Here is a 16,596-nt window from a genome sequence, read left to right as displayed (position 1 = left end):
CACTAGTCGTCACCAATAAGGGATTTTTATAACTAAACAGTACAGAGCTTGCCAGTAAAGCGGCTCCTAGAAAAAAAGACGACCTCAAACACACTAAACTGGAAGCTGGTATTACAGAGAAAAAGGTAGAACAGCTAATTAGAAGACAAAAACAACAGTCTGTATACTTCAGGAAATGCTCACGGCTAGTCACTCAGAACAGCGGTGTTTGCTGAAAGAAAAGCTGTAAATAAATCATGTTGCTCAAAGCCAAGTCATATTTCAAGCTAAGTTCAGATCACACTAAATGGGTTACCAGCGGGCAACTTTCCCCAGCGTGACATTCAAATTATGTGACTCTTGTAAGCAAATCCATGCTAATTCGTATTAGGCTAATTTCTTCATTTTCCTACGTAGGTAGCAAGGGCTTTAATGTGTTGCTCAAGGTCAAACAGAAAACCGACAGCAGAGTCAATAACACACTGTGGATTCTGTTATTGCCCCAAGTCCTGTGGTTTTAGTGTTAGTCAGGCTGGTTCATCATCTCTGCTGCAGCGAGGTTTTTCTAGTGGAGGACTGCAGCTATTGCCAAAAACAGCACACATGTCGTAGAAGTGACCGACTTGGAGGGCAGGCAACAGCAGAGGACAGTAAGGAAGCTGACACACGGCAGGTAAAATACAAGCTTTTTTTAAAAATCGTTTTCTGTTTTACAGGCAAATGTTTGTACAGAGGTTGTTGGAACACAAACAGACAAATTAAGTGGAAAACAAGACCACGGGTTTGCCATATGGATCTGCAGCCAAAACTTAGTAAAAGGGCAGTAACTGGAGATACTCACAGCATTGATCAACTACAGGTCTATATCCCCTCCCCCCAGTACATGTGTATAACAGGAAAAAGACATCCAGCATCAACCTCCAAACAGCTAAAATGCCCTCAGAGCCCTCTTCTGTTTTAATATCCATACAATTTCAATGGCAATTCTAGATGCAATGGAGCAGAGACGATCCCCACCATTGCCTGGCCACCTCTTAGTCGCATATTGTTCCCAAACAAAAAGCAAATGTAAAACCTGGAGCAGAATGCTGTGTGTTATTTTACATCAGATTGAAAAGTTGTAGTGTTTAGAAGTTTAGTTTTTCCACTCTTCGGATTTTATGAGAATTTTCTTCCATTGCTTCCTATTGAGGTGTGAATCAATTATACAAAAATTAGTTACCTACACGTGACATCAGAGGAAGTGAGAATCTGACAGCTGGCCAGGTACAAGAATGAGTTTCAGTTCTACCTATAGCATTTCAACAACAGTCTGTAGTCAGTTAACTCTGGATACTTCTAGCAAAGACTGCCTGACAGTACAGAGCATCTGCTAACAGTCCACTCATTCCAATTCAAATGGTTAAGTACTTTAAATTCCTTCCTCCTTCCATTTCCCTGGGTTAAATGTGTATTTTCTTTGGATTTGGGAAGAAATACAGACTCACTGCTTATTACTCTACTCTCCATTCTGGCATGGGAAGTATTGTCCTGGAGTCAGGAGAGAACAAACTAGCTGCCAACTGTCCAACGACCCCAAATCACTCTGATGTGCAGAGGCAGAGGACTTATGAGCAAGGCTGGAGCTCAGAGATATCAACGGGAAAGAGAAGCACGATAGCACACAGTCCTTTTCCAAAGCTTCCCACTTATTGTGGATGCAGCACAGGGACTCCGTGATGAAGCACCAGAACAAGGAAAGCAGGAATACAGACAAAGCATTTCCTCAGCAGTGGGATTTCAAATGAATGAAGTCATCTGAAAGCTCAAAAAAACAGGATTCCCAGAGCAATAAGCAGAATTGTGCAATTCAAAAACACACAGACGTGAATCTTACTTTCAAAGGGCTTTATATTACAAAAAAATGAAGTCACAACGAATGCGAAAAATCCATTCAATGAGGCTTGTTTCCAGTTTGCTAGGAAAGCTGCTTTCTCTTCTTTATTCCCAGCCTACTGCTGAAAACATGATTGCCAAAACAGTGACACCTCGAGCTAGATTTTTAAAGTCACACTTGCTCTGCCAGATCCAGTACTCTGAACTTGTCCAGGTTGTAGAAACAAGCCTTCACCACTCGGCCTCCGAAGTATCTTCCATTTAGATCCACAACAGCTGGAATTGAAACCAAAAACAGGTCAGCAAGCAGCAATTCAGTAAACTAAAAATTTCTTTAGCTAAACAGTTTAATGAGTGCGACTGTTTAATCTCTTTGAAGAAGAGAACTCCGAAATTCCTGTGACACGATTTAGTAACCTACCTTTGATTGCAGATTCAACCCGTTCAAACTCTAAAAATATTCTTACAGCTTCATCATCAGGGGCACCAGGAATCTAAAAAAAAAAAAGTGATTAGAACAGTAATAAAACTATTGTTTTACCTTACTGTTCTTCACAAAAGTAGTGAGAAGAACACTACAAAAATAAGCAGGTATAATTCAATTCTCCAGTTGCCAAAGGGAGGTTGAATACTGCCAAACTTGTGTCCCCTTTCTCTAAGAAAATCTTTCAGATCAACTGGATTGAGAAGCTTCTACAACCTAACCCTATAAACAACTCAAAGTCTAATTTAGCAGGAGGAACTAAGAAGGTTCCAAAACCACAACACCCAGGGATTTTGCCCGTTTTCTGACATTGAAAGTTTGTATCCTACATATATCAAAAATATAGAATCACTACAGAGCAAATGACCCCCTGAGATCTTCTAATCTATGCCCCTTCTGTACAGCAGTAGCACTCCAGTCCTGTGAGACAGATACCCAGTTCACTTCTGGAGCAGCCAGAGAGACCATCTCTTACCTCAAAGATGACACACTTCCCAACCTTGCCGTATTTTTCACATTCTTCCTTTGTTTCAACTTCTAGATCTTCATCCACCTCCCCAGCACCTACCATGTTCTGAAAGTTTAAACAATAAACAACAAATTGGATGTTGTCTGAAGAGACAGTTACGTCAATAGATCATGGATGCAAGCAGCTGTGAACATGAATTCCCTAGGCTTGTATTTACCAGGTCAAAAACCATTCTGTCAATTGCCACAGGGCTAGATAGTTCCCTAGGACTGAGACACTGTGACGTGGTCACTGTGTAATCTAAATCAGTGTTGATTTATAGTCACAACTCGTATCTCAGGAAGGCATATTTTCTCCACAGAGCACTATGTAGGTGCAGGACAGAATTGTCCAAGCTTGTACAGTTGCTGTAATAGGAGCACAGGTTAAAGCATTTAAACCAGTTGTGTACACTGAAAATATCAATACACGACCCCTTACTCACAACTTACCCTTAGTAACACCACTTTAGTTGGGCATTTCAGTATCTCAGTCAACGGGTTAGAATCCGTTTTCTTGGTTGCATCTGCTATGAAGAGAGAAAAGTGAATCATGGAATAATTTAAGGCTGAAGCAGATTTAAAGCTCACACGGGGCCTTTTATCAAATCTTACTGTTACCAAGCAGTGAAATAAAAGCCAGTAAATGCAGTTTCATATTGGTGAGGAGTTCTTTCAGAACTTGTAGCTACTTGGAAGGACAATAAGCAGAAAAATCATTGCCACAGAGAACAGAGACAATGTACTATTTCTTTCATAGAAGTCATTTGTAAGTTCAAAATTGCAAGAGATCCACTAAGAACTAAAAGATCAGATCTCCTGACTTCCAACACTTCTGCTAAGGCAGAAGTGCTGTTCTAGTAAGTCTAGATGTTGTCTCTTTATCCAACAGCAGGGAAACGAGGACAGTATCTAATGCCCATGACATGGAGAAAACCAGAGAAGCAGAGCAGAATCACCCCTTGAAGAGAAGGTACAGGCAGAAGCTTCTGAACACTAAAGGAGGACAGCTGATAGGGAAAGGGGAGAACGAGCTAAAATAATTAATAGAAAATCACCCCCAGGAAAGATGAATTCCCACAGGAAGGAACAGGAGTCATTCTTCCAACTAACTAGTATTTTCTGCTAGGACAGATGGCAAACAGAAATCCAGGAGCTCCCACTGAGCCTGAGCTATTATTTCCCCGACCATTTTTTTTTTTTTTTTTTACAAACTTATTGGCGCAGGACAAAATTACCTTTCTCTGTAGCATCGCCAACAATGATCTTGCCACCCCTCTTGCTTGTTTTCTCTACTGACAGTGCTGTGCTCAGCCCCTGTTCATGCTTTCCCAGCCCCTGACCCTCTCTGAAACCATACTTCTGCATGATTTTATGAGCTACTGTCCCTCTGCAAAAAGAGAAAGCATCAGTTAGTAAAGGTTTCTCACAAGAACATCACTGCTTTTCTCAAGAGTGCTCAAATACTCAAAAGTTGTTCATACTTTTCCAAACACAACCAAACTCCTCTTAGCAGTGCAAGTCAGCATCATAAACTCCACAGTAAGTCACACAACATACACCAAGGTCCATTTAGCTCAGTTTCTTATCTTTGTCAGTGGCTGGTATCAAAAGCTTGAGAGAAAAGGCAGATGAGGAACCATCTGTTTCCCACATTAGATTACTCCTACTATCTATTGTTTTGAACTCTACATAAGCTCCAAAGTACACAGCTTTGCTAGCCCTTCCTATGACAACCTGGATATTCTTAGTATTGATTTACATGTCTCTCCTTTCTGAATTGTCAGGAACTTAGAGAGGCAATGATTCCCTCGTCTATTTAGAAGTACCATCTTTGTTGGTATTTCTTCGGCAACCTTAGCTGGACGGGGCAAGGCATAAAAGAAATGTCACGGTGCAGCAGTTTACACCACAGTAAATATTCTACTCTTGCTCACCCCCATTTTACCAACAGGCATGTTGCACAGAAAACATCGGATCAGTGACTACACGACCATTTTCTAGCCATACCATACGACACATACAAAGGCCCATTAAAAAAAGGCTAAAAAGTCTATGCAGTGCTTAAAGGTCAAGACACTGAGTTGTAAAATAAGCAGCAGCCAACTGTGTAGTCAGAATAAGACAGGTTAGGTAATATTTTTAGCACTTCTTTCAGTGAAGTGCAGGCTCCAGGGTAGAGCTAACTAGAGGCAGTAACAATACATAAATTGGTCCACCAGCACTACTAATTTATAATTTTTCTGAACAATGTAAAAAAAATGTGTTTCTGTTAAAAAAAGCTGCATGACAAACTGTCTCCAAAACCAAAAATGTAGTGTAATAATGTAATAAACCATAATTTTAGGGCTGTGTTCCTCCTGCATGCAATTAGGATCAATGAGGCTGCACTTCTGCAACACTCAATATGACTGATAAGAGGGCCATAGCTAATCATTGCACCTTTCAAATGGGTTTTCTAAGCTGTTTTTAACTATAATTTTGACTTCACTTTGCCACCACAGTAGTAACACAAGCATTACACACAACGCTAACCCAAGGCAGAAAAGTGAACAGATAGATTTGCAGCCACAGCTGCTGCCACAATCATGCAAATGTGCTTTGAATTTTGGAAGAAACAAACAAACAAACCAGAGTTGAAATGGTTTCCATTGGTACGTAACAAATTTAAGACAAAGCTGGAAAAGAAACCTAGAGGACCTAAAACGCCATCTGTGCTTTCCTGCAACCTACATTAGCTTGGCTTGTACACGCCATAAACACTTTATACTGGAACGTGGCTCCAAAACTTGCCCTGAAAGCACAGCCTTGAACACAGCCACCTCAAATGCATTTCTCTCATTCAAGTAAATCCACTCCTTTTTCTGCATCCGGTCAGTTAGGACTACTTGCACTCAGACTAACCATACGCATGCAATGGGTTGTGTTCTTCTCTACTGACAACTATTTTAACTTTTGGTTTCCGCCACCTTCTAATATTTTTTTTTCCCACAGAATGTAAACATGTCAAACATTTACCCCATATTAGCAAGGAAAGAGTTGCTAGGTCCCGTGGGGGAACGAGGTCTGTCTGGCTCATCATACACTGGAGGAGGAATAGCTGCTTTAGAAGATGGTGCCCGAGGTCTTGACTCCTCTTCAAATGGGAATGATGCTACAGCTGAAGAAAAGAGACACTTGCTTATTCACTAAAATATGCTGAACTACTTATTTGTTATGAACACTACAGCGCTGTACCTTCAAATTTAATCCAGAGAAAGATCGCCATCTGCAAATTGTATTTTTTTCTCCTTTAATACTAACAAAGTCCACACAAATCCAAATCAGAATAATATTTTCTTTGCATATGCACCTTTAACATCCCCACATCTCCATCTCCTTCCCTCTCCCTCTCTACCTCCTTCACCAACCAAGATTTAAAGAGTTATTCTGGATTTTCCTCACAGAATGAATTTGTATACAGGAGTTTGTATAGATAACTCTTACTTATCAAGTGACAAAAAGAAACATTAAGAGGCCACCTGCACTACAATTAGTTTATCTAGACAGAGTACAAGCAAACTTAAAGCTCCATTCATCGGAACATGATTATGACAAAAAATTTTATCAATGCACACAGCCTGGGGCCTGAGGGCTGCAAAGAAAAGAACACTGTACATTTACACAAAGGAGAAATCAGTCTCTCAAAAAAACTAAATTCAAAGCAAAATATTTGCACAGCCTTAAGAGATCTTACTGACAAATTTTGAACTGAAACGTTTTCTGGGGGATGGACGTGTATATAATATATACATCATACTGATTAGATTATTGTACTATCTCCCACTGACAAGTCAAACTGAAAAAAGTAAAAAAAAACAACCTACAGAACACTAAAGAAAATACGCAGAACATACTTTGGAATGTATCTATGGACTTTTAGACTGACTTCATTACAGATTATTTTCTTGTGAACTAGTGTTTGTAACTTTCCAATGTCAGATGTGAAGTTTGAGAACACTGCATGAGGAAAAAAAATCCCTATTTAAGCAGCAGACGGACTGGACTATGGGACTTCTGCTACAGTAATATTTTCTGAGGTTTTTCCAGCCTAGCTTTCTGTGTCGAGTAACAAGCAGTACAAAGATTTCCTTGTGAGATCATCTCACTTTTTGAGAGCTCTCCCCCTTACGATATTTCTACCATTTCCAGCCTATATTTATTTTTCCTTGACACCACTCAATTGCTCTTAATTATTGACTCAAAACAATCTCTTTCTGTTTTTAGTGTTTACACACTTCAAATGCTTTCACTGTTATATCATTCACTTACTCTGCCAAGCTTCATTTTTTATTTAAATCTTCTCTTAAATAAAAACTGGACTTCCAAAGGGAAGTCTTTTAGGTGCACAATATGCTTTTTCATTATTTTTAACAACATAAAATAACAAACAGCATGCTGGGTAATTTAAAAATGTAAAATAATCAGACATGCAAAAAAAGAAGAGCAGTTTTGTTCTTACAGCAAGATTATGCCACCTAGTGGACAACTCCAACTGTCAACCTAAATGCATTAAGTGAAACCCTAGCAGACACACAACCAACTCTTCAGTAGGTAACGCATCCATCGAAGACTTACAAAACTGTCTGTAGTGCATGACCACTTTAGAAAAAGCATTCATAAAGTACAAAGGACAATGGAAAAAAAATCTCTCTCTGTACTGCCGAGGTTTCTACCTTACCTAAAGAAATCTATCTGCAACATTTCTTCATTTACATCACAAATCACAGACTGGCTCAGGTTGGAAGGGACCTTAAAGACCATCTAGTTCCAACCTCCCTGCCATAGGCAGGGGCACTACCCACTAGATCGGGTTGCTCAGGGCCTCATTGAGCCTGGCATTGAACTTTCCAGGGCTGGGGCATCCACAGCTTCTCTGGGCAACCTGTTCCAGTGCCTCACTACCCTCAGAGTGAAGAATTTTCTCCTAACACCTAATCTAAATCTCCCCTCTTGTAGTTTAAAATCATCCCTCCTCGTCCTATCACCATCTACCTGAGTAAAAAGTCACTAAAAAAAAGCCTGCTAAAATGCTTCCCTAGCAATACAGAAACTATCCTTTAGAAGAGAGGCGTGAAACAGTAATACCACAGGCTCCCTACAGCCTCCCTCCCACCAACAAACAACTAGTACAGGTCCTTGGATCAGGAAGAACCACATGAGAAGAATGGCAGGATGACATAACTGACTAGAAGGTTGACTGATCATCAAGCAACATTACCAGGTTTTAGAAAAAAAGTTTGTTGTACTTACGTTCTTTGTCCTTCTCAACAAGAGAAGTGGGTGGTGCAATAGCAGCCCCTCCCATACCTATGAAGAAAACGGAAGAGAACATGTTTGTACGGTTAGGTTCTGCTGCTTGGAATAGCTTCGCTGAATTTTAACACAGCTGCTGGCTCCTTGCCAGCCAACTCTTAACATGCATCACTGTAAACAGAAAAGCAGCAACCGAGGAGTCGGAGTTACTAACTAGAAACAAATGAAAGGCACGTCAAAGGAGACGACATCACACTGCTGTGATGTACCACGCACTGTATCTTTAATAAACATACTCCATAGGATTTCAAAATTAAAGACTGCAAGGGAAACAAATCTTCAGTTCTACAACTGTTCAGTTAAGCCAAATGAAGAAGATAGTCTGTGCAAGATTAACTACACTTTCCTAAGAGCACAGTACAAAGCGCCTTTCCTATTTTAATGCACAATATTTTAACATAGTCCCAAACTTCCAAGGTAAAGCAAATGTTTTAAACGTCCTTTGTCAGAAATTTTCTTTTCTAAAATAAAACCCGAGCTGAATTATTTACTGCAACTTTGTTGCTGAAAAGAACAAAATTTAATTTTGTTTATGCAAAGATACGTCATTACCTAGATCCACGTCTTGCTAACTAGTTCTAAAGGTATTCAGATAACAAATACAGGAATGGCGAGCACTAACAGTGAAAACTCAACTGTGATTCTTCTCATAGCCTGATTAAATCTCATCTTTCCCTTCTTTCCTGGAACCTACACACCATGCAGAAACTTAAAATAGGTATCAACAAAGCAGTGTGAATAGGGTTTTTTCCACCAGTAATTAAACTGGCATCTCCCTCCATAGCAAAAAAACGCTTTCTGTATTAAAATAGTTATGACGTAATAAAATGCTTGGTTTATTCTAAAGGCTCAGAAGTAACAGCACGCCTCTCAGCTGAGAACAGAGATACACATGAGCAGAGGACTGTGAACTTCCCCATATTTCTCGCTTTCTTTCCCCCCATGAATAAAATGAACAACTCCCTTACTTCTTTTTCTTCTCTCCCTTTCGTAATCTTCATCTTCATCAGAATCTGGGTCTGGTCTTCTTGAAAACCCACTGGCTTCATGTCTGTCTTTACGTCTTCTAGGAGACACAGTAAGTTAGGATAAGAAACAATCAAAGTTGACTCTGCTTTAACTCATGATACCACCACCTTTGCTGTGTGAATTACACAGCTACATTCTAATTGGCATAACATGTTTTTCATAGAGCTGTAAGTAAACACCTTTGCTTTCAGTTTTTTTATTCTTTTATCCTTATAGAATATTTTTTCTAAAACTTAAGATGGATTCCAAGGAAGAAGATTATTTTCCACTTGCAAGCCAGCCAAGGAGAATATATGGAAATGAGGAAGAGTATGAGTGAGTCTAGTCCAAATTGACTACACTGACTGAATGACTACAATTAAGAGGTGTTGGATACAAGCAACAGGAAGGTAACAGAGACCTTAAATGATCACCCTGCTTGTACTAAGTTACGGTCTTGACTAAATAGCAATCAACAATGAAACTGTGGAAATGCCAACCCAGAAATCTAAGATCCTGTGTGCTAGTTAGAGAGAAGTACGACAGAGCCTCAGGCACTCGTCCTCCACCAGAATAATGAAGAATATAACTAAAGACAGAAGAGGCCAAATAACTAGAAATATTAACTTCCACGGTCTACACAGGGAGATAGAATATGCCTCCTCTAACTCCACAGACTTCAGGCAATTCATAACGTGATTAAATTGCTTATTAATTTCATTTAAAATGAACAAGTAGTATCTTATTGTATGGCTGGCAGATGTTTACCACCTACTTCAATAGAACACTGAATCTGCATTCAACTTCTTTAATAAGATTAAAAAGATTTCTTATTCCAGGGAAAGGGCACTGAGATGCCTAAAAATGAAGTAGCATTTTCTTTTGTCCAGAGACAGAAGAGTAATAAATATACAATTAATTTACTTAAACTGAGTGTAGAATATGTAAAAAAAAAAAAAAAGGAAACTATGCCTCTCAAAGGCAGTGCAAGCTACGTCTTTAAAACTGAAATGCATTCACTTGTCAGTCTGGCGTATGTAAAAGCAGAAAAAAATGGTTTATCATGATGAGCACTGAAAGGTATTTCTGAAGTCAGGTTATACTGACATCAAATACTGTAAAATATCTGTGAGGTCAAGGTCTGATGTCAATGAATGAAGTACCCAAATACTGCTGCTAGTATTGAAAAACAATATAAACAAATTTGGCAAGTGCCTTTCAGATTGCCCATTACAAGCCAAAGAGGATGTAAACATGATGAATCCTATGACTTTGCTATGTTAGGTGATTTTAGCAAAAGAACTAAAATACATTAATTGAAAAAATTGTGCTTGTATCTGAAAGCATAAAATATTTTTCAATTAACCTTTAAAAAAAACCCTGAAACTCTTCAGAGGAATGAAAACAAACATCAATCTTTACATAACTATCCTTTACCTAACAGTCAATATGTCACGAGTTAAAACAGAAGCCTTACTTTTCTCTTTCTTCAATCTCCTTTTGCCTCTCCAGCTCACGCTGCCTCTGTCGTTCCTCTCTCTGACGCTTTACCACTTTTTCATAATCATTTGGGAACATAGGATCATACTCATCTGCCAAAGGAATCAACACATCTCCCGCAGAAAAACCACTTGGTACAGGATCCTTACAAGAGAAAAAGGAGAGCAGTGATGTTTTTCAGGTGAGATCTGAAAACAACATCTAGTTGGACACAAAGATTAACGCTACCTTCTCACTCCCAACCCAGAGAACTCAATTCCTAATTTACATAATTTAAGTAATAATATCCCAATCCTATTGGCATTAGAAGAAGTCTTTGCTTTACTTCAAAAACATTTCACCTAGTCTTTCACCATCTCAAATTTTTCCATGAAGAAAGAATCCCCCCATCAAACAAATCAGCAGCAAATTGAGGTGGACAAGAATTTTTCAATATTCATTCATTCATACTAGAAAATATGTCTTGCTGTTGCAATCATCTGCAAGGGGTCCTTCCGAACCATGTCATTAGTCTTTTTCATCATCTGCTACTAATACAATACCAAAGATAGACAAACAGTTCTCCTCTTATCTGAAAGAACTATTTCAGAACCATCACCTTTCAAAAAGTTTCAGGGAAAAAGTTTCTCTGAATTATTTACCATGAAAAGCCCAATTTGAAAAACAAAACAAAAGCCATCAATTTTTAATGACTATTAATATAACGGTCTAGTTCCAACACTGGTGCAATTATAATTACCTTCATTATTTACCTGACCAATCTGTCATTTTGCAAAATACTGTGAAGCTGTCCAGCAGAAATATGCAAGAAGGAATGTTTTATTTTAACTGTGCTTTCATCTGGGTACTTCCACGCTGTATCACATAGAAGTCCCTATCAAACTGAGATATTCACTCATTTAAGATCCTCTAAGCAGAGGAAATCAATTTCAGAAACTGGTCACTTCTCTGAACACTTGGAAAGATGATTCAAAAATAAAATGCAGTCACAGAATTGCAATTCAGAAAAATCTGTTAACAGATGAACTTTTAATCTGCTTTGGTCTTACCTTTAACCCAGCTGCTACATGAGGTGGAGTGTCCACAATCTGTCTCTCATCAGAAGAGCTGCCTCGTTTCAGGTCAATCACTGGAGCAAGGACTGTTGTTTGTTTTGTTCTCTGACTCTAAAAAATGACCAAAATACAAAATGTCCAAAATATAACAAAATAGCTTTCTAAAAAGCAGCTTTATTTATATACTTGAAGATGAATTCTCCAATTTCTTTTTTAAAGGATAAAAACCAGTATCAGATCCTTCACTGTGCAAAGCTCGATATATCATTTATTTTAAACTTACCAACATACAGTAATTCTCAGTATTTCTAATAAATGTTTCTGATGTGGGTAACTTAGCTTATTTCATATTTTAGTGGTGGCAAAGGCCAACTCAGCTCGAAGCCAGATGTTTGTCAACTATGGTTATAAAACTACTACACAAACACAGATCTGATTCAATACTTCAAAGAAAGCTTCAGTTAAACCAGTGCAGACCTTCCCCTTTTTAAGTGAGAGGGATCAAACGTTGCTTGCATATGTACTAAAACATCCAGTAAATGGTTTGGACTAGGACCAAAACCATGCATCAGAAGTTCAGGTGATCTCTCTTCAGTTCAGTTTGAACCCAGTGGACTTTTTTTAAGAAAGGGCTCAGAATTATTCTAACGACAAATTATAGTGTTTGTCGTATTTTTCCATCTAATAAAATGTATCAAACTATTTTGAATTTTCAATTTTCCAATCCTATTCCATTCTTCTATTACTATTATTATAAAAAATACCTAATAGAGTAGCCATTTCAGATCTCATTCATGCAGGCTCTTCCAACTAACAACAAAATCCTGCTCTCAACTTTATCAGCATAAATTAGGAGTAATTCCAGCAAAGAAAAAAAAAATGCTATGCTTAGATAATTATTCTGTATCTGTACCACTACTACTTTTTTTAATTAAGTAATCTCACTCTTGACCCTTCAGACCACAGAGAACATAGATGTGTCTCACATGAACCAAACAATCAACACTGTTTAAAGAAACTGGGTGAAATACTGTAGCAATAAAAAGAAAATGGCTCTGTCATAGTTGAAGCTCAAGGAATTAGCTTGCACTCCTTTTCTCTCTTGCATAATTGACATATTTTCTGAAAAAATTTCCAAAGCACAACAATTTGCACATTAGTACCTAAACCCATTTAAAACAACAAACATAAAATGAGGCAAGTAGGTAAATAACAATTGATACAAATGCAAAGAATGACCAACAACCAGTATTAACAACTATCAAGTGCCGTATGACCCTTACCTACTCGGGAAAAAAAAACAAACTGCTTAATTTCATTATCTTCAAAGTTAAGGAGAACTTTTGGCTCTCCAAGTAGCAAGATTTGAGGCTCACAGCAAACACATCACTTCTTTGTTCAATGTTAGTCTTGCAAGACTTCCTAGAACACACAAGGAACAGGCATCTTGTTTTCCCCCCACCTGTTTTGCTAGGCTCCTTGCTACAAACTGTTAGACAAATCCTAAATTACCCCAAATCTATCCTAAGGTCAAAAACTTCTATTAAAAGATGTTTTAATAATAGAAAGCAAAATTACGAAGGTACTATACCTTTGCTTGAGTGAGAGCTGCCTTCTTCACCTGCAATTGAGACTGCAGTAGTTTGAAATTTTTGGACCAGCCTTCTGTCTTGGAATCGCTGGTCTCAACTCCCAAATCATCATAAAGTGACATTTTCTCTTCAATTTAAAGCTACAAAACAAAAATATATAAGTCAGATTATTTAATAAATCTTACACCCAGTACATAGTTGCTACTACTGTGGATATGTCTGTACAACGTATTTTTAAATCTTTTTTTCCAAGCCAGAGAGAATTCCAAGTGATAACATTTTTCTGCTTAGTAGCAAACATACAGCCTATTAAGTAAGGCTGTGCAAAAATAACTTTTTCAAAAAGGTAATGAATACTCTTCAAATGTTAACAGGTGCCAGAAACTTTCCAAAATTACATTTGTAGCTTTAGATACCAATCATTTCAAGTTCTGAAGCTACACTGTAGTCCATGCCAACATTTGGAGGTTGCCCACAGAATCCAACATCAAGTACTACACAAACTGCAAGACTTTCAGATCCAAATAACAAAATAACTCCTGTCTCTCCTGACACTGAAGTTATCTGCACAAACTTATCAACGTTCCAATCATCTTTGTAAACATCACTACTTTTTGCATCAGTGTAGGCTGAAAAAGAATATCTTTCTTATAACAATTATACTTGCCAGAGCATTCTTTGTCAAATTATTTTTAAGTAACTATTTTCACAGCATGTAAAGGCCTAACAAATACATTGAACAGACACAGAAATATATATATATATATTTATATATATAAATTAGCTAAGTAACAACATCAGTGACGTGACATGAAATATATCACTTTGTCTGATACTGTGCCTAACATGAAAGGAAGAAGAGAAAATGTGAATGTAAACAGAAGTCTATTACCTGTGGAACAATCTGTAAGGCAATTATTTAGCCTCTGTTAGCCCTGGATTACAGTCCCTCTCCAGCCAAAAGCTTTAACTTTTTACTTTACTGCAGGAACAAACATTACTGATAAATGTTCTGCAGTGAAACGTTACAGACTCATTAGAATAAGGCCTTGCTCCCACAGACGTGACAGATAGTTATGTTTCAGGCAACCTGCTCAGATATAGATCTCTTTTAGATGTGTTTAAATTTATGTGAAAAGTCTTAGATGCAGGAGACAGTAATCCCAAAGGGGGACATGCTCAGTAAAAATTAAAAAAAAAAAAAAAAGAGAAAATGCAGATTTCATCCTGCTGGGGAATGGGAACAATCAGGGCTCAGTAAAACACAATTCACCAAGAAAATAACCCATTCTACGGAAAAGGCAGGATTACTGGGGTTATTATAAACATGGGCACAGGCAGGGGTACACATAGGGGACACATTTTGATGCACATGGGAACAGGCTGAAAACAAGGCACTAACTGAACTCCTGCCTGCCACAGGGAAGCGGAGATGGTGCCAAACAGGGGGCAGAGAGCCAAGCAGAGGCACCATAACCACGATAACACAAAAAAGCAGCCTGCTGCTTCTGCCCACACGGGGGCCGAGGCCTGAGGGACCCCCCCCCCCCCGAGGGGAGCAGCCGGAGGGTGCCGGCCGCCCTCGTCCCACCTCACCCAACGCCCTCCCTTCCCTCCCCGCATCCCCGGAGCCCGAAGGCGGCCTCCCCGGGCACGCAGAACCGGCCGGGGCCCGCCCGCCGCCGCTCACCCGTCACGGCGCCGCCATTAGCCGGCCGCTGAGGCAGCCGGGAAGCGGCTCCCCTCAGGGCGGCCGCGCCTGCGCCCCGCCGCCCGCCCCGCCGCCATTTTACAGCCCCCTGGCGGCGGGAGGAGGGAGCGGCCGCCATCACGTTTCCCTCCCCGCCGCGGTGTTTCCCCAAATCCCAGTTAGAATATGGAGCCATTAGGGTTGGAAAAGACCTTCAAGATCACCTGGTCCAACCATCCCCCTACCACCAATGTCACCCACTAAACCATGTCCCTAAGCACCACGTCCAACCTTTCCTTGAACACCCCCAGGGACGGTGACTCCACCACCTCCCTGGGCAACCCGTCCCAGTGCCTGATTGCTCTTTCTGAGGAGAAATGTCTCCTTATTTCCAGCCTGAACCTCCCCTGGCACAACTTGAGGCCATTCCCTCTGGTCCTATCACTCGTTACCTGTGAGAAGAGGCCGACCCCCAGCTCCCCACACCTTCCTTTCAGGCAGTTGCAGAGAGCAATAAGGTCTGCCCCAAGCCTCCTCTGCTCCAGACCAAACACCCCCAGTTCCCTCAGCCGCCCCTCACAGTACTTGTGTTCCAGGCCCTTCACCAGCTTTGTAGCCTTTCTCTGGATACGCTCCAGGGCCTCAATGTCCTTCTTGTAGTGAGGGGCCCAAAACTGAACACAGCACTCGAGGTGCGGCCTCACCAGAGTACAGGGGGATGATCACCTCCCTGTCCTGCTGGCCACACTACTCCTGATATAAGCCAGGATGCTGTTGGCCTTCTTGGCCACCTGGGCACACTGCTGGCTCATGTTCAGGCAAGCATCAATCAGCACCCCCAGGTCCTTTTCCTCGGCACAGCTTTCCAGCCACTCTGCCCCAAGCCTGTAGCGCTGCGTGGGGTTGTTGTGGCCAAAGTGCAGGACCCAGCACTTAGCCATGTTGAACTTCCCAGTAGTCACCAGTATGGCACTGGGGAGGGAGACCCCAGCCCTGCTCAACACTGGGAGTTGTAGGCTCAGGGAGACTGTGATGTGATGGGGGAAGGAGGGAAGTTGCTGCCGTTTCTGACCTCCCCCTGTGACCAGATAATGCTTTTTAATTAAGGTGCCAGACCCCCAGTGGAGCACCCATCTGCAGACTGTGGTGCCTCCAGTGCAAAATCTGACATAAACAGCAATACAAACAGTGTTTGTGAAGTTTCTGGCGTGGGCAGGACTGCCTGGAGATGTCAGCAGGTGGAGAAGGCAGCGATGGCTTGTGCAGTCCTCGGGCCCCCCAGGTGCTCCCCAAAACATACCGATGGCATACATGTCAGACAGTACGCGCTCAGGTTGCATACATGCCAGAACATATACACCTGACTTCATGGCACGTCCGTTTTGCAAGCAGGACAGGGTAGGATGCAGCCAAGTGGAATTTTGGGAGGAGTTTTGCAAGGAACTCACGCCCTGTTTGTCATCACAGGCGTGAAGTTTGGGCTCACAGCATCCTCAGTCCCAAAGAAACCCAAATTCCTTTTGGTTTGCACAGCTTCCAGTTCTGCTAAAT

At 40.5% G+C, this 16,596-nt stretch overlaps 1 protein-coding gene across 3 annotated transcripts; it reads right to left on the bottom strand.

The window, feature by feature from the left end:
* Positions 1–648: 648 nt before the first annotated feature.
* RBM17 (RNA binding motif protein 17) lies at positions 649–15,164 on the bottom strand. Of its 3 annotated transcripts, none has more exons than XM_080577385.1 (12): positions 15,046–15,164; positions 13,355–13,495; positions 11,758–11,874; positions 10,686–10,852; positions 9,169–9,266; positions 8,138–8,194; positions 5,864–6,005; positions 4,084–4,235; positions 3,299–3,375; positions 2,814–2,912; positions 2,276–2,348; positions 649–2,130 (listed from the first exon to the last, which is right to left on the bottom strand). In XM_080577385.1, the coding sequence occupies exons 2-12, from the start codon at positions 13,475–13,477 to the stop codon at positions 2,027–2,029; spliced, it is 1,209 nt and encodes a 402-aa protein (XP_080433511.1). In that variant the 5' UTR covers positions 13,478–13,495; positions 15,046–15,164; the 3' UTR covers positions 649–2,026. The 3 variants fall into 3 exon arrangements, with proteins under 3 accessions (XP_080433511.1, XP_080433512.1, XP_080433513.1); XM_080577386.1 differs by having other exon boundaries at positions 3,299–3,372; XM_080577387.1 differs by having other exon boundaries at positions 9,169–9,263.
* Between the last annotated feature and the right edge of the window lie 1,432 nt (positions 15,165–16,596).

The sequence above is a fragment of the Anser brachyrhynchus genome, assembly GCF_964034855.1.
Source record: "Anser brachyrhynchus genome assembly, chromosome: 1".
NCBI classification, from domain to species: Eukaryota; Metazoa; Chordata; class Aves; order Anseriformes; family Anatidae; genus Anser; species Anser brachyrhynchus.
This window is presented reverse-complemented; position numbering and strand designations above follow the sequence as displayed.